General features: G+C 42.6%; 1 protein-coding gene across 4 annotated transcripts in view; it reads right to left on the minus strand.

Moving 5' to 3' along the window:
- Window positions 1–19,813, minus strand: part of LOC144724351 (ras-specific guanine nucleotide-releasing factor RalGPS2-like) — a 194,572-nt gene that overhangs the window by 103,280 nt on the left and 71,479 nt on the right. For all 4 annotated transcript variants that reach the window (XM_078603410.1, XM_078603413.1, XM_078603409.1 and 1 more), the window contains exon 6: window positions 7,429–7,512. In XM_078603410.1, the coding sequence (XP_078459536.1) occupies window positions 7,429–7,512 (84 nt within the window). The remainder of the gene's footprint in view (window positions 1–7,428; window positions 7,513–19,813) is intronic.

Consider the following 19,813-nt stretch of genomic DNA (forward strand, 5'->3'; position numbering starts at 1 on the left):
CTCTATATAAGGAACGAAACAGGTGGACTTCACAAATCTGGCTGTCGCCTGATGAAGCTAGTTGTAATTACTGGCGAAGCGTCGTACTCAGATAGTAAATGCTGTAACTTGGCTCTCCAACACACCGGTTAGTGCTGTACTAGTGACGAATTGGCCACGTTCTGTTTACGTGACAACCCTTACTAGTTGGCTGTGTCGGGTGGTGGCGGGTTTTAACAACACATTTAAATATTCACTCGATCTAACCCCAAAAAAAGAACCTGTACAACAATAATTCGAGGAGCATCCTTTTGTGGTCACTGTATAGTATAACTGATGTGTATATATGTAGGGAAATCGTGTACTGCTAAAATATCAACACTTGCTTGATACATAGCTAATAGTGTAAACGGTAACTGGAATGTGTGCCTGGCAATGTCATTCCAAACATCCACCGACCGTGTACTGATCCAAATACTGTTAAATACCTCTAAATCATTTTACGTGTTTTGTTCCACTGCTTGGAGTTCCTTTGAGTCAAGTGTACCTCCAATTGTGAAGTTGAAATGGAAAGGGCTGTAAACGTTTTAATTCTTGGCAAATAGCCACAACGCCAGCCCCATACTCTGCTCATGAGCATATTCCTTGACTTACAAGAGGACCCTTCTCGCGGGGTTTCCTTACATTAAGACACACATTTAACCGATTCGTGTGTCCACCTGTGTTCATTTACCGTGCCTTATTGAAGAAGTGAAAATGTTAACACCAGCCACGTTCTACCCACTGCTGGATGAAGGCCTTCCCAAAAGCCATCACCTTCTCTCGCCGTCTCACGATGCGACAATCCATCTAGCTCCAGTACGCGAGTCAATCTGGTTACTCTTATCTCCAAAAGGCGTGCTCCCACCTTTAGCTGCCACTATTGCATTAGTCTCGACCACCGGCCATCATCCATTCTACACTCGTGTCCTGCCCCAAGCCTACTTTTGCTATACCCAATGACGTCGTCAACTTGCTATGTTCTCGAATCCGAGAAGCATTGGGCTTCCGGTTGCCGAACGAATACATTACAAGGGCGCACACGTTACACAAAAAGTGCTTGCCACAAAATGAACCACGATACCTTGCTGATTCTCGTCAAGGAGCTAGAACCAGCACACAAACTCCGGTCATCCTTGCAGCGGCTTTTGGCTCGCCATCGAACAAAGAGGGTCACCGCATCGCGCACACTTTCACATACGCTTCTGCGGCCGTCTGGAAAGATCTTCCTTCTGATATTCTTGACAACTCCGATTAGCACGGTTGGCTATGTATGGTGCGAAAGAAGTTCAACGTATACACAATCCAAGTGTTGCTCGTCAGACTGCCCTAACAATGGGATATTTCATTTGACTGTGCTTCACCAAGCTGGTAAAAATAACCTAAAATGCAATTAAAGTAACTTTTGAAGATAATATATTAAATGAAAACTCTCTACAGTATGTTATTTTGCGCAATAATCAAATCTGGCAAAAAAACAGGAATCTTTTAACAGACTGATTACCGATGCAACACAGAAGATTGAAACCAGTCCAGAGTTTGCCTGATTAATGAAATGTTTTCTGGAAAGTATGAGTTTAGAAGACCCATCGGCAAAAATGTACAAGAAATGCATGCAATTTTGCAAGGAGATGAGATTTCCTCCTTGCTCATTATTCATATACAGTATAAAGTAAATATGGGATGCTGCCATGGTGAAAATGGTTAGCGCAAGGGACTTGCAATCCAGTCTGCTGGTTCGATCTTCTGGCACGGTAATTGAATAAATGGGAACATTTCGCCAACTCTATCCCCCCAGCAGTAAAAATTGGTAGACTACAGTTATTCGATTTTCAGCTCGCATGTCGTTAGGTAAAATGTGGGTACCCAAACCTCTTCCGAGACGTCTGGCTAGTGTGAAAGAGTAGGCCAAAATACACCCCCCCCCCGATGTCGAACTTCTTTCGCACTGTACGTAGCCAAACCGTGCTAATCGGAGGCTCCAAAGCCAACGCAGCTCGCTGTGGTGGAGGCCTTTCCCGTCAGCAGTGGCGGGAGCAATGAAATTTCAGTGCTGCACATTTTTCCTTTTTGTTAATTAAATGCACTGCAATTAATAAAAGGAGACGTTCATCAATTCACGGTCACCGCAGCTCCCCTCACGCATAGGGTTGGTTATGGCATCCATTGACTGGCCTTTGCGTCCCAAAATAAATTTAAGAGGTTCGCTGCGTTTCAGAAACCGATGACGTGAACACATCCGGGCCACAGATGAATGCGTGAAGGATAATTTTGGAAGAAAAAAATATATATATCTGTCAGCTTTCGATTTAAAGCTTTCGTGACTGCAGGGATTCATCTTCTTGGTTCTTTCGGTAAAGTCACGTAGAAGGGAAATAATAAAATAATAAAAATAAAACATCATAAAATAAAAAAATTGCATTATAAATTATTACCAAAAGAACCAAGATCTGTCAGCTTATTTTGTGCAAACGTTTAAGCCGAGGTAAAACGTGTCCACAAAAAAACCCCACTAGACACAGTGTGTTTAATACGGAGGCCTTCGTGACCAGTATTATTCATAATAAAGGCTTTTGGGTTAGATCTCAGAAGTATAAATGTGTTGCGACCCCTCCACCACCCAGCATGGCCAATCAGTAAAAAATATGTCACGTTAACAAAACGCCAATTAGTTACTTCTTCAGCCCACTGGTGTGTTTGAAGAGTGAATCCACAACATTTCGAATTTGAGTAGCACGACGTTTTGCTGGAAATTACATCCGGCATCTTTTGGGCGATTTGCCAGAATAGTGAAGCCATCCACCTGCTTCCGGTCTTGAAAAGTGCAGGACGACATCATCGTTTCGATTTAAAGCTTTCGTGACTGCAGGGATTCATCTTCTTGGTTCTTTCGGTAAAGTCACGTAGAAGGGAAGTAATAAAATAATAAAATAAAACATAATAAAACAATTCTCACGACGTTTCGGCCACAACGCAAGCAGCCATCCTCAGGCGAAGAATGAAACACCCCAAGCTTGGAGCGTATATTTAAGCTGGGTTAGAGGGGGGGGAGGTGGGAAGAAGAGCGCCTAAACAAAATAATTTGCATATCAAGAGGAATTCAGCATATGGAAAATGCGTAGGAGGTGGGCGGGGGGGGTTCCAAATCAATACTATGCCCGTGCATTATGCAGGATTAGCAGCATCAAAGGGGGGGGGGGGAAGGGGGGGAGCATTAACAAAGGAAAGGAATGTTAATAGTATGTAGCTGTAGTTACTAAACAACCACGTAAAAAACTACAGTATAAACTGCATGACAAACTAAAGTATAAACTACATAGCATCATCAGTAAACTTACTATACTCTACAATAAGCTGAGTTACTAACAGTAAGTAATACATGAAAAATTCTACGTTGTAAAAAATTATATAATATGCTTCCATCTAAACTTTATTCTCTTACATCACACGCGTCTATACCGTACTATATACTTCCATAGGCAAAACCAACATTAAATTACATACTGTATTGCTATAAACCACCCTATACCTTATACATTTTTAATATAACACTATGTATTATTCTACCCACCCTAATGTGTATCAAAATGGTTTATTACGTCCTTCCAGTGATTGCTAAGCCAGAATCCATCTTCTCGGTTAAAATTGTCTCTGTGTTTGTAAATGTGGATCGCCTCATGTACGAATCTCTCATGATAGCCAGATGGCTTGCAGAGAACCTCTGTCTTGGAGAAGTCAATGTCATGTGAGCCCACTGAGTTGTAACAGTGATCTGCCACGGCTGAGGTGTTTGTCCTACAGTGTTTCAGGTCAGCTTTATGTTCACGGATGCGGTCCGAGACATGTCGTTTGGTTTCCCCAATGTAACTGCTACCACAGAGGCAACTTAGTTTGTAGACACCAGGGTACTGTATGTCTGGAACCACATCTTTTACAGACGGTACCAGATCACGGATTTTATGTACTGTGTTGAATCGGACCTGGATCTTGTGTTTAATCAGGATTTTGGAGATCTTTTTTGTGACCCCAGCCATCACTCCAACCACCAAGAAGGATCCTGTTGAGGAGCCTTTCAAGACCATCACCTTACCCTACATTGCTGGGGTCACAAAAAAGATCTCCAAAATCCTGATTAAACACAAGATCCAGGTCCGATTCAACACAGTACATAAAATCCGTGATCTGGTACCGTCTGTAAAAGATGTGGTTCCAGACATACAGTACCCTGGTGTCTACAAACTAAGTTGCCTCTGTGGTAGCAGTTACATTGGGGAAACCAAACGACATGTCTCGGACCGCATCCGTGAACATAAAGCTGACCTGAAACACTGTAGGACAAACACCTCAGCCGTGGCAGATCACTGTTACAACTCAGTGGGCTCACATGACATTGACTTCTCCAAGACAGAGGTTCTCTGCAAGCCATCTGGCTATCATGAGAGATTCGTACATGAGGCGATCCACATTTACAAACACAGAGACAATTTTAACCGAGAAGATGGATTCTGGCTTAGCAATCACTGGAAGGACGTAATAAACCATTTTGATACACATTAGGGTGGGTAGAATAATACATAGTGTTATATTAAAAATGTATAAGGTATAGGGTGGTTTATAGCAATACAGTATGTAATTTAATGTTGGTTTTGCCTATGGAAGTATATAGTACGGTATAGACGCGTGTGATGTAAGAGAATAAAGTTTAGATGGAAGCATATTATATAATTTTTTACAACGTAGAATTTTTCATGTATTACTTACTGTTAGTAACTCAGCTTATTGTAGAGTATAGTAAGTTTACTGATGATGCTATGTAGTTTATACTTTAGTTTGTCATGCAGTTTATACTGTAGTTTTTTACGTGGTTGTTTAGTAACTACAGCTACATACTATTAACATTCCTTTCCTTTGTTAATGCTCCCCCCCTTCCCCCCCCCCCTTTGATGCTGCTAATCCTGCATAATGCACGGGCATAGTATTGATTTGGAACCCCCCCCGCCCACCTCCTACGCATTTTCCATATGCTGAATTCCTCTTGATATGCAAATTATTTTGTTTAGGCGCTCTTCTTCCCACCTCCCCCCCCTCTAACCCAGCTTAAATATACGCTCCAAGCTTGGGGTGTTTCATTCTTCGCCTGAGGATGGCTGCTTGCGTTGTGGCCGAAACGTCGTGAGAATTGTTTTATTATGTTTTATTTTATTATTTTATTACTTCCCTTCTACGTGACTTTACCGAAAGAACCAAGAAGACATCATCGTTGTTGATCAGAGGCGGAGGTGGGGGGGGGAGGTATTGCAATTATATAATAGATTAGTAATCAGTTAATTAGTATGTGATTCCTCTATAATAAAATCTAATATGTATTGTGTATTACTTAATAATACGCTTCCAGGCTGCGCCAAGTCTGTAGTTATCAGAGCGGTTAACATTATTGGTATTTCTCGGGTTCAGGGCCATAAACACGAGATGAGTAATGCTTCAAAAAACACATTAACGCAGCAAATCACTTTAATGCGAACCTGGCAGTCTCGTAAGTATTTGACTTTTATCCTTTAAAATGGGTGGCTATGTATGTTGAACTTCTTTTGCACCGTACGTAGCCAAGCGTGCTAACTGGATGTGAGGGTTGGAGAGGTGCGGTCTAGAGAGTGTACACACTATGTTAGAACAATGAGCCAGCAACCACCGAGTACTGGGTAAATTTCCCAGACTTTCAAAAGACTAATCAATGCGCCCAAGTGCATGGACATCTAATGGTATAGGCCCCTTTTGCTAACGTTTAAAAAGGAAAGTATTTTTTTTGTATAACAAAAAACCGTCGGGTGCCCATACTTTAAGCACTGCTGTAAAGCCTTTGCCTTGTTTGCTAAAAACACAAATACCATAGCTGAAAACCATGTTGTTAAGTATGCCACATTTCATATTTTTGTACCATTCAATTATTATCCCAGGGCTGCATACATGCAAAAAATTCAACAAAATAACTATTTTATGTAGTACATAAATTGTTGCAAAATTTTTTTTGTTACGACGATATGAAAGCGTTTTTTATTATGCAGCAGCATGTATTGCTTGAAGCACCATTCCAAGGTAATTATACCTCCCATGCCAAAGCTACTGAAAGTGCATGCTGGGATTGTAAAACACTTGGCTGTGAGAGAAATACGATAATCCCGCTCTTCACTTGCCCAGCATGTGTGATGACTGATGCTGCTCAACAGAACTGGGCCTTCTCACAGGTTTACCGGAATGAACAGTGAGAATTAGCACATGGGTGACCGTTAAACCTCCTTTAAAACATATATACAATGTAACAAAACACAGAGCAGCCCAATTACATGTGGCATTCTCCCCACACACATCGAGAAGCCAAGTGAAAACGTAGTTTAAATATTAAACTCTGTTAAGTGATCCTGAAAGAGTTGTAAACGCAATGGGTTCTTTTCCCATTCCCTCACTCCAAAATGAGTATATAAGTGTACATACTTGTGTATTTATTCATCTACTTATTCATATGCTCATTTCTGTTCTGTGTTTTTTGTATATCCAAAGAACTATGAAACTACTATGATGGATTGTTAACATGTGTGTCCTCTTTTCAGTTACATGTCAAGGGAGCAGAGTCTAGACATTTGATGTGATATTATTATTGGTCACTGCGCATTAGACCGACTGTCTACTCTATGACTGGTTGGGCCCCCGACGGTCGAGCTGAACGTAATCAGGATGGAACATTTGAAAGAAAAAACTGTGTAAATGCAAGAGAAAAGAAACACAACAGCGCATCCATTTACATGATCCCTTATGGGGGGGGGGGGGAACTAAAGGGGGGGGAAATTATTTCACAAGTCTGAGAATGTTTATGACCTAATAGATTGGAAGCACGTTCAAACTGAAAACTACAGTCATTGATTGGGAAAGGTTAGTCAAAATACTAATCGAAGTGATATATGTATGCCTATGTTTGGTATGAAATCTACAAATGTTCCAAGGCCATCTGATTCTAATGAGTGGCTAACAAAAGAAAATAACTAACATTTTCCTATTTCCGATATTTATGCATAACATAAATACTGTTCAATGCGTGAAATTACTTATCCACATGCACAATTACTTACAAAAATAATTCGACATAAAAAAGTAACTGCACACTGTGGACCTTAATGAACTTTGTATTTGTAACATTCACTCAAGTTGCATGTGTTCTTCATAGACGCTTCAAAGCCCCATCATCTGCATGAAACTTGGATTGGTCATGAAAAAGACAGAACCATAATCTCGACATGTGGGTCTCCGACACTGCGTTTGGCAGGGAGACCGAGACAGAGGGTCTCTGACACTGCGTTTGGCACCGAAAAGCACGGGAGGCAGAGAGCAAGAGAGGGGGAGAGCGAGAGGGACACTCACGTGGTTGAAGCGGCGAGTGAACGCCACGACGTTGGGCGCCAGGCTGTGTTTCTCCTTGCGGTTCCACCCACAGCTCGAGAGCTCCTGTGAAACACACGGCACAGGCAGCACCTTCCCGATTACACCTCACTTCAACGGCGCATGACAAAGACAGTCTATCTAAGGTTCATACTGCACACCAAGACCCAGAGCGGGCCTTCCCACGCCACGCGCGTTGCCGGCATCGACCCATATTTTCAACCACGCTCATCAATAAATGTGTGAAGCAAAGCCACGGGAGCATAGGAAGTATAGTCCAACAAAGTATTATGCTGCACTGTCCTCTGGCTGCTGACCACGTGGACCACAGCAACCTGACGTGCATTGTGGTCGCCCATCCAGTGACTCTCACATCTCAACCCTGCTTCTGAGATCTAACAGAATCTGAGATCTAACAGAATCGGCACATTCCGGGTGATTTTGGTAATAGGCCCACACATGTACGCACACAAATATGGGCACATGCCCAGCACTCTTTGCAAACACTTCCGCGTTTAAGTATAACGGTGCATTGATTAAAGGATGTGAAGATGCATTGATTAATGCACATGATGACGCATTGATTAAAGCACGCAACAACGCATTGATTAAAGCATGTAACAATGCATTGATTGATATCAATGCTTATGCTAAGGATACATGAATAAAATTGTGCCAACAATAATCTATTATTTACAAAGTATCAAATATTCATGCAATTTATATTATATTATATTTAGGATAATGTAGTATGCAAACTGTAGAAATAAAACAAAAGTCGAACAATTAACAATTAAAAAATCACAAACCAGAATTATGACGATTCATGGAATCTATGGACTGGAGTTGGGGAATTATTACTTGCCAAAGAGACAGTGTGAATTCGATAAGTTGTTTTACTGCTATTTCCTATATAAAGTAACAGCTAAAATGATTGTGAATGAATAGAATCAGACGGAAAGCTATTGCAGAGATGGATACTAAGAATATACTTATGTAATCAATACTGAAACACCCAATGCAACAGCATGCATTACTACAGGAATTAAATAAATAACATAAAGTGAAATAAAAATGCGAAGCTTTTAATTAATTTATCTCGTAGCATTTTATTTTCTTCCTCCTTCCATTTCACATCTGTCTCCATGCATAATTATGCTGATTTCCCATAGGTGCGGTGGAGTTGAAATGTTTACATGGCACACACAGCATTACAAGGAAAAGCCTCAACATAAACATTACCACAAGCAAGACGTTTGTTACAAACTCAGACAGTCGCTTTCCACTCAGCTACACATTGGCAGGCGTATAAATAACGTTTCAGTAAGACCCATTCCATAGGCTCATGCATTTGGAAATGTTTACGATCATTCACGATACTGTGTCGAAACCCGTCCAAGAGTTTGCTTGGACTGAATCAATGCTGCTGAAATGATGCAACTCCCAGAAGGCGGTGGGAGCCGATGGGTTTTGTAAACATTACTTTTACGTTTTAGGTGAAGGGATGGAGACATTGTCCGCTTATTTATATTTTTACACTGCACAGGAATGCATTAATGTCGGCCGTTTGCGTTGGCTATTATCGCAAACAACGAATAACTACTTAACCATCTAAATTACTGCCGAGGTCTTTGCTAGTTGGACCACTGGATGAAGACCTCCCCCTCATGCTTTGCTGGTCATTGGCAGGGGTCGACAAACAAAATAACAGGAGCCGCAATGCAATGTGAATGCGAGATGGTGGTCTCTTTAATAAACAACGGTCACGAGGCGGTTCCGGAGCTGCAGGTTGCCGACCGACCACCTGGTAATCGGGTTATTTTTTTAACAGATTTCACCCATGCTGCTTCAGCGCGTGTTGATATATGGTGGGTGCTCTGAACTGATTAGTATATCACTCTCGCCACTCATGTTAACTATGGCCATCGGGTTTATGGCGCTGTGCGCGTTAACCGTTGCTCGACCACTCTGCCCACATTTTAAACTTCACAAAATCCACACCTTTGAGTGACCAAAGGCGTAAACTAAACAGTGGCTGACTTTACACTGCAACCTAACGAAGCGTTAACAATACAACAAAAAGTATCTGTCCTGCCCAGATTAGTTTCTGTCCAAGGTTAAAGAACGAAAACATAATCGCACATTGTGCATGGCACAAAGCTGCAGTTGTTGTCTTGGCCACCGTGGACACTTCTAATGGGCGCATGTTTACTCAAGAGCAGATTTACAATTGTAAAGCCTTGCTTGGCCTGCATAAAATCTCACCCCTATCCATGTTAAAAGGGGGCTCTGCCCTCTGACCGGTGACCGCTGCTACTGTTTTTGAAATGTATTCAAAAGCGCCCAGATCAACGATGTGGGAACACCGCAGGAGCGCAGACAGCCTCAGTGGAGCCAACCACGACTTGCTCGCTTTTCTGCAAAGCACAGAAACCTCCAGAGTGATGGAGACGTAGAGGCCTCCACGTGGCTCGGATGCGTGCCATACTTTAGATTCTTTTCCGCATGGATTTTGCGCAGTTGTCTGTTTTACGGCCTACTTTTTACGACCGTCATACGAGTCGTAGTGTGTTTCTTATACCGGGGGGCTGGAGGGGCTCAAAGGCATCTTGGCAGCACTGTGCATTAAAGTTTGCCGGAAAAAAAATATTTCAAATCAGGTGGCTATATGGAGAAATGCATTAAACTAAGACCCCCCCCCCTCCTTAATCAACAAAATAGTTTATTATTTTTGGCAAAGGAGCCACACGGAGATGTGACACTTTGTCTAAACGAGAAAGTGAATGCGTATTAATAAATAAGTAAATATTTCTTTGTGGCAGCCCACGAAAAATAAAACACGCCTGTTACCATGAAGGCGATTTCATTTCCCGACGCACACAACGCATCGCCAGTGTTTCCTTCGATCACGAGGGATTTCTATATATTTTTTTCTCATCGCCAAGGGTCAATCATGCAGCACCAGCCAGCCAGCCAGCCACATTCGCCGGCCGGCCGCCCGCTGCGCTAACACATGCGGCAACGCCGGGAGTTTCAGCTCCATCAGAGCTCTTGCGTTCTCACACACACACAGTCTTACAAAAACCCCTTTTCCATACTCGCGGCCAGAAATGCAACCTTTCCCCCCCACCCCACCCACGCACATATGTCATGTCAAGCATCATACACTGGGGCAACTGGCCAATGCACACTTCACAACGGTTTTTTTTACTTCCATAGCCTCATTAATATTACGCAAAACAAACTATTTAAAATCGCTACCACAGCTGTGAAATAGTTAGACGACCAAGTATACGTAGATATGCAACACCGTGTAGAACGCACGTAAACATTTTACGCAAAGATACTGCACAAATAACAGGAGAAAAGCTCCATGAAATACAAAATAAATTGCTCTCAAAATAATACGACTATTTATTGTAGAGATTTGCAATGAACTACTACTTGGTAATGATGTGTTTATACAACTTGCTTTATGAACATGTGCACTGGGTGGTTACAAGTGGGGGTTATCAAAGATTCTCGCCAACACCCGTTTGCGAAAACAAAACAAAAAGTACAACACTGGGCCATCGAATACCAGTTGTTTAAAATTGGAACCTCAGTTGCAGCACGTTTGAAAGGAGACAACCCAAGGTTCTCCGTGTGCAGTCTCAGCCATGGGGATTTCTACCCAGGAGATTTCTTGACATTCAGAGCTAACATCACAAGTCGGGTCATCCAACGTGGCCAAGGAAATTTCGACGAGGAAAGTTCCCGTTGCGGGAACGTTTCCTGCACTAACAGTACACAGGAACGGCAATGAGTGCTTTACTTCGATTTAAAGCTTTCGTGACTGCAGGGATTCCTCTTCTTGGTTCTTTCGGTAAAGTCACGTAGAAGGGAAATAATAAAATAATAAAAATAAAACATTATAAAATAATTCTCACGACGTTTCGGCCACAACGCAAGCAGCCGTCCTCAGGTGAAGAACAGGTCTGTCGGAAAGACAACCCAAGGTTCTCCGTTATTATTTTATTATTTCCCTTCTACGTGACTTTACCGAAAGAACCAAGAAGATGAGCGCTTTACTCTTCACTCTTTCCACTGTCAGTGCATGGCTGTAGGACAAGCGTGCATTTTAGCAGGCGTCTTTGAATGTGTCTCCCCCTCGTTGATGCAATTGGACCGTCAAGATTTGGGGATTGCGGTTTTACTCGGTGGTTACAATTTTATTGGTTCCAGAATTCTGCTTGGCCCTTATCTTTACCGATTGATTTTGTGTTGTTAATTCTCTTTTTTGGTCCCATTTCTACAGTTTTATTCACTCTGTTAGTATGATTGTAACATTTGCATATATTTGCATGTCATTTACAAAAAAATCTAAATTATTGATTCTTACATGCAAGCTTCAATGCATGTGGCCTGAGCATTAAAATAATGCATTTTAAAATCAACTAACTGATGCATCGGTGCATTCCTAGAATTTGCAGGGCTATGCATATCTTGCTTGACCAATGTCAATCGCCTGCAGGTTAAGAATGTTTTGTGGATGAAACACATATGAGGCTTTATTCCAAAAACAGAATTCCAGATATGCTGACAATTATGGTTGAAGCTTAGCTGGAACACTGAAGATCATCACACAATATTTTAAAGTGTATCAGGAAAATCAGGAAGCAAGTTAAACATCTCGTACAAAATGTTATGTTTGTTACAGCACCTAATCGCCCAAAATGCATCAGATCCCATCAGACCTAGAACACATTCCTGCGGAGGGAGCTGGTAGGAACGTTGGGTTGCTCAGTCAATGGCCAGGGTGAACGGCGGCGTGGTGTATTCCGCAAATATGCCCGACTGTGAGGGCAGGCACAAGTCGGCGTGAGTAGGTTAAACGTTGAGTTTTATAAGGGCACCACGGGGTGACCAGCCCCTCCCCACCCAGCCCCACCCAGCCCCTCCCCACCCTCCCCATCCAGCCCCTCCCCACCCTCCCCACCCAGCCCCTCCCCACCCTCCCCTCCCCACCCAGCCCCACCCTCCCCACCCAACCCCTCCCCACCCTCCCCTCCCCACCCAGCCCTTCCCTCCCTCCCCACCCAGCCCCTCCCTGCACGACGGACGGACACAATAATCCCCTGTGGGCTGGTGTAACCAGGAGGTTCCTACCAGTAAAACTAAGCAGTTGAGCCTGGACAGTGCTTGGATGGGCGACCACTATGCACAAAGCAAGTGTTGCAGGTTGCTGCGGGGCTACATCGTCACTCGAGGGCAGAGGATAAACATAAATGGTTGAACCGTGCTATGTTCCAGTGTCTAGGAGACACAAGTCGTCACGAACTCTCACACTGACCAGCGTGGTGAAGTATGCACGGCGTGGGCAGGCCCTCATCGAATGGCGGCTTGACAAATGTGCTGCACATGCCCACGAGGAGTTTTTTACGCAAAGTGCCCTTAAAAGTTCCCTCTACCGAGGATGCGATGGGCAACGAACCTGCGTTTCTGTTGTATTTGGGCGTCTCTTCTGGGGTTCCCCATCAATCTACCGAGCAGGGAAGGCTCTGCTTAGCGGCTGGGCTATGATGAGATCACGCTCTGTGGGATGGTTGCGGCCGCCTCCTCGTCCAACCTTCCTCGGTGTCACTACAAATGCGGGGGAGTGGGCCAAGTATGCCATCATCTGCTTTGAAAATAGTTTTGAAGTTTTCTTTTAAAAAATAAATCTAAAAGTACCCACTATCAAAACCAGACCCGGAGTGTTTCTTCCGAAGCGAATAGCGTGATGTCAATGAATGAATGCAGCTGAAAATATGCGGTGGAATGAAAGCCAAAATAGTATAAAATGCAAAGCAGGTGAAGGTCTGTTTCCCTTTGGGCAATGCGCTTTACTTCCATAGAGGATGAACAGTGTGCATTACGCTGCTTCAAAACACATGAAGTGGGAATTGTGGAAACAGAGGCATTATTTTTTTATGACATTGTTTAACAACATAACAAGAGATATATGAAAAATAATGTTGCTATTATACAGAGATTTTATTATATATATTATTCGGAGAAGTTTTGATTTGAAACAGGTGTTTTCCCTATCACAAGAATACAGTATTTGAACTTGGCCCAAATGCAACATGCCCACGTGAGAAAGGACTCCGTCACTAGGAACCACTGGATGTTGCTTCGGCAATGTCACATTATGGGGCAATGCGTGGCTTGATAATTAAAATGAATAATGGTTATATATTTATTTCAGACTTAGTATCTTCAGTTGTAGGAGGAAACGGACTTTAAATTTAGACTAACTCTCCTCGGGGCCAAATGCCCCTTAATGAAATTGGCTCAAAGAGACCACCTTGGCCTGAGCCTTAGCTTCTGCTCTGCAGCAGTATCCAGTCTCTGGTTCCAGCCTCAACAAGATGCAGTTGTGTTTTAATTTCCATTAAGTAACCACATAGGGCATTCATTCATTGCTAAGGCTAGTCTGTAGTGAAAAAGAAATGTTTAAATAAATATATGCAATAAAAAACAAGTATGGTAAGTGCACCCAGTACTCAACGTTGACAGGGATTTTTTTAATTCTATTTAAAAGCTTTAATTAAAAAGAGAAAGTCCAAGGACTTATTGGATTAATGTTGTTAATAAGGGTTTACATTAGAAATTATTTACATTCCCTTTGTCAATCCAATTGTCTCCACATGTAGTGTCGGTCATAGGGGTTGTTTTTACTGGCATCAGCCAGTCATCTCGGTCATCTCAGTCAGTCGACCCGTGGCACCTGGGTCTGCCTCGTGACCTCCTGCCAGCGGGCGTTCGACACTTCACGTGGCCTCAAGGTGCACATGGCCTGGCACAAGCGTCGTGGTGACATCACCGCTACTTAGTGGCAAATGGCGGTTGTTGTTGTTGTTTTACCATGTTGGTCATAAAAAAATACAAATATACAAATATTTTTCAAGATGTGTTATTACCAAAAAAAACTACATGCAAGTGTACGTCACCATAATAGCATTCACTATCAATAACAAAAATAAGTACGCCGAGATATAAAATAGTCTCAGACAGAATGACTGCACATAGAGTAATACATTTTAGAGAATGACAGATTATCTCAACGACATTAATATACCAAACAAATATGTACGATTGTATGTCATTTTTTTTTTAACCAAAACTATTCTGCTTGGCCAGGAGAAAAGGATACATGAAACCAATGGCCTTGCAGCTATGATTCATAGATATCAAAGGATCCCACTGGAATAAAACTGTGAATTAAAGCTCAACACTGGCCTTTCTGGCAACTAAGAATGGCTATCGTATTACTATTCATCTTCTCACAACCTTGGGAACATTCACCAACTCTCTGAGAATGTTCTCATTTTCATTTTTAAAAAAATACATGTAAAATCACCATCATTGAATTTTATTGAAAGGACAAAAGGAATCACAACATCCGTTTTGTTGGTCATTGTGAAACTTGCACAGACCTGAATACACAATAGTTATAAATGGTTACATAACTGCAAAGAACAACATAAAATAATAACATTTAAAACGTTCTTCACTTGTATTTTAAGAGCTTCCATATGGATAAGGTATTTGGGAGATCCAAATGCACATATGCTAAAGGAAATCCTTCCAAATTGACAAAGAAATAAAATGTACTTCGCTGAACAATTTCAGTTCATCAAGGCAATATTTCAAACTCTATACAGTACCAATATAAAATATAGTGATGCAAAGAGAAATGTAATACTTTCAAAGCGTCCTCGGTATGAATTATCACCGTTGCAATGATGCACTTCATGAGGTCAATGCAACTAAAACTAATATGATTCTACATTGTACAGTACATCTTTGAGGGGTGTAACGATTTTCTGGCTGCTACGGTGCTGAATGGTAGCCAGCGAAGAGCAGCACAGCAATATAATTTGTTGTACTATACTAGGATCCAAAGTCCACTCCCCACCTTCAACAAACTACACGAACCAGCGAAACTCTTCGTGTTTTATTTTTATTTCACCAGGTAAATCCCACTGAGCTATGTAGCTCATTTTCAGAAGTGACCTGGCCACAAATGATAGCTCAACGAAGTGGCTCATTACGTGGACATTTATATAGCAGGCAAATACTCTAAACACATGCTGATAATTATACACGTGGAGGGAAAAACCGAGAGGACCGGAGAAAAATTAACGTGAGCACGGGGAGAACATGCAAACTCCAAATATACAGGCGTCTGCGTTGGGATCGCACCCACAACCTCCTCCATACATCGAGCCACCGTGAGATGTTAACAAAAAAAAACCACAACCCACATGGTATGGGGAAGGGCCCTCATCCAGCAATGAAGGAGGCATGGTTCCCAATATTAGGAGGAATATTAAATAAATAATAACTTGTGGGAAATATTGCATATGCCCCTGGGTAAATGGGGAATGCCTTTGCAGTAACCCAGTAATGACCCTACTGGGTCCGTCACCATGGGTCAACTGAGCTGCTGAACCGTATCCACTAAGCCACAGTAGACCACAAACACACTAAATGCTCTGAAAACATGTCAAAGGAAATGTATGTCCATATATAATACAAGACCCGTTCGTCATCCTTCCACACAAGGCTTAGCAATTAATTCCTAAACTACAGACCAGTTTGACACGTAGGCTTTCACGACAAGAACAGATGCCCAAATAAAAAAGAAACGCAGGTTAATTGCCCATCGCATCCTCGGTAGAAGGAACTTTTACCGGTAGGAACCCCCTGGGGTTCCACCAGCCCACAGGGGATTATTGTGTCCGTCCGTCGTGCATCCAAAAATAGGAGGGGTGGGGCTGGGTGGAGAGGGGAGGTTGGGGCTGGGAGGGGAGGGTGGGGAGGGTGGGGAGGGGCTGGGTGGGGAGGGTGGGGAGGGGCTGGGTGAGGAGGGTGGGGAGGGGTGGGGTGGGAAGGGTGGTTGGGGTGGGGCTGGGTGGGGAGGGGTGGGGTGGGAAGGGTGGGAGGGGTGGGGCTTGTCACCCCGTGGTGCCCTTATAAAACTCAACGTTTAACCTACTCACGCCGGCTTGTGCCCGCCCTCACAGTCGGGCATATTTGCGGAATACACCACGCCGCCGTTGACCCTGGCCATTGACCGAGCAACCCAACGTTCCTACCAGCTCCCTCCGCAGCAGGAATGTGTTAAGGGCACTTTGCGATAATAACTCGTGTGCATGTGCAGCTCATTTCTCAAGCTGCTAGATGAGGGCCTGCCCACGCCGTGCATACTTCACCACGCTGGTCAGTGTGAGAGTTCGTGATGACGTGTCTCCTAGACAATGGAACATAGCACGGTTCACCACCCGACACAGCCAACCTGCATGGTTTATCACGTCAAAAAAGTGTCAATTAGTTTTACTTTTCAACAGACCGGTGGGCTGAAGTTGTAACTAATTTGCACGTTTTGTTTACGTGGCAAACCTTACTGCTTTGGTTGTGTTGGGTGGTGGTGGGTTATCGACACATGTATACCATCTAACCCAGAAAAACCTGTATTATGAAAACTACAGACGGACGACAACTCACTACTCAACACAGGCCTTCTCTCACCCTGTCGGTCACAATGGTTATTTGACCATACTTCACCTCACTGGTCAATGGGAGTTGGGGTGATAATGGGGGTAGAGGGAGCAGGGGTGCAGAGCGTATGCAGAACCAGTTCAGATTGAACTCGTCACTCATGTTAGCCGTGGCAGGGAATACAACTCGGGCACTAGGTCCACAGTGAAGTGCACTAACCACTGCACCACCACTCCTCACACGCAAAGCTACATAGTACCATACGGAATTAATTTTTCCATTCCCGTATTAATTTTCCACTAAATAACATGTCGACTAGATTGAAGCCAAAACCAAATTCCGAATTAAAACGTGGACCGAGTTCAGCGATTTGCACAAATATTAGTAACTATGTGAAAAGCCACATCATGAGACCTCCTTTGCCAGTAATAAATTATGATAATAGGGTTTTCCCCTTTCTGGCAATAAAACAGCTGTTAAGATGTTAAAACACCAAACTGAAACCTTTACAAGGAAGACAATGCACCATATACTGTCAGAGCATGTTTTTTCGTTTGCAAGTTCACCACAAGTATCTGCGGTTAATGCAGACATGATTCCTTGCAAAGGTTTCAGTTTGGTGTTTAAACATCTTGACACCTGTTTTATTTCCAAAAAGGGGAAACCCCTATTTTCATATGTGAAAAGCTGAAAAATAATGACAAAAAGTGGCGAACCATATTTCATTTTCATCATCATCATCATCAGTAATGATCAGTCCACTGCTTCTTCTTGGTTTTTTCGGTAAAGTCACGTAGAAGGGAAGTAATAAAATAATAAAAATAAAACATAATAAAACAATTCTCACGACGTTTCGGCCACAACGGCTGCTTGCGTTGTGGCCGAAACGTCGTGAGAATTGTTTAACATAATAAAACAATTCTCACGACGTTTCGGCCACAACGGCTGCTTGCGTTGTGGCCGAAACGTCGTGAGAATTGTTTTATTATGTTTTATTTTTATTATTTCATTACTTCCCTTCTACGTGACTTTACCGAAAAAACCAAGAAGATGAATTCCTGCAGTCACGAAAGCTTTAAATCGAAATAGTCCACTGCTGTATCAAGGCCTCCCCAATGCCGCTACTGTCTCTCACGGTTCCCACGGTTCTGTGATGCAACAATCCACCCGGCAGCTGCATACAAGCCAATCGCATCGCTCCATCGGCACAGTGGATGTCCTCTTGGATGCATATCCTCCTTTGGCTACCACTCGGTAATTATTCTAAAGCACCAGCCATCAACAACCTTATAATGACGTGTCCTCTCCCCAAGCCCAAATAATGTTCTTACCAGCCAAAGTGAGCGTCTTTAACCTACATATGTTCTGTAATCTTTATCCGATGTTAATATCAGCTGTTGAATTTCTGCCCATTGTTTTAATTTCATCAGTACCAAAACACTGCAGACAATTAAATAACTGGCTTCTCAATTGCTTAATAATTGCAAATGTGAACTAAAATTCGAAGAATTCCCATGGCTTCATGAATTGACATTCTACCATTTGGCACAAATCACTCCGCATATTGTGTTAAAACACAGGCTTGTCCAATTACAGATGCACAAACCCAATCCTACTATCCCCGTGAACATTCATAGAGGCACTACGCTTTACTTTTAATGTCATACACTTAACATTGTTTGTTGAAATATTGTAGTACCATGAAGGTAACGAAGAACACCCATCAAATTATTAAAATTGATGAGTTGGTGAATTAATGATTTCTAGTCACGAGGATATAGGAATCATCTCACCGTCTTGAGAAGAAAAATAACAGGAAAGACTTGAAGAACAACGAGCCATCAACGGAGAGCTTCTGAACGTAGACCTTATGATCGCATAACGTACCCATGACTTATTAAAGTGGCGTAGCCTACCGTGCTAATCGGAGGTGGCCTTACCCTGGGGAAAAAAGGTTTCATAACCAACATTGATTACTACAAAACACTAAGGCCCCGGTAAATAAGTGTGGTTTGCAATTGTTTGGCTTTTCCAAAAGTCGGTATGCAAATTATATTTAGCGCTTTTTGGATTCCTGCAGCACCGAGGTAAAGTCGATACAATACAAAATGTGTTTATACATTTTAAACACGTAGGCTTTCGCGACCAATATTCATAATAAAGGGTTTTGAGTTAGTGCGGCCTGGAAGCGTATTATTAAGCAATACATCTTACAACTACAATTCCTTAGAGAGGAAACATGCTAATTAACTAATTACTAATCTATGATATAATTACAATACCCCACCACTCCCCTCCTTCGCCTCTGATCTCTGTGTAGTCTTTCGTGGAGAAAAATTGTAGAGATTTTAAGTGGACATCTGTGAAAAAGCACTTGACAGCTCATCGGATTCCTCCAGTGTAAATACATATTCTGATTCTCAAGTGTGCGGTGGTGAGGTCACAACCGTGCATCTCGCGCAAATGTGTTAGCAGTGCGAGGACCGCCATTCCTCGATTAACGAACGTTCTCTTCACGAAATTGCGTGTTGACGCAATTGACAAATTATGGACAGTTTTCGATTAACTAAGTCTAATTTCCGCGTTAACGAAATCGAATTTCCGCGTGAACGAAATTTCACACGGCACACGCTACGGGATCATTACGACGAGAAGCACCTGGGGAGGCTGCGTCACCCCATCCGCGACAGCCAGTGTCACGGTGTGCCAACAGTGCAACAGTGATGCCTCCACATCACCTTTCCAAGTAATTCTAACATGCAGCAGATCTTTTGGTTAGTTCCCTGAAAAGGTGAATTATTTTTGTTTTAAATGTATTCTTATCATTCAATCGCTTTAA

This window comes from Lampetra planeri, chromosome 20, assembly GCF_965212315.1.
Source record: "Lampetra planeri chromosome 20, kcLamPlan1.2.h2, whole genome shotgun sequence".
NCBI lineage: Eukaryota > Metazoa > Chordata > Hyperoartia > Petromyzontiformes > Petromyzontidae > Lampetra > Lampetra planeri.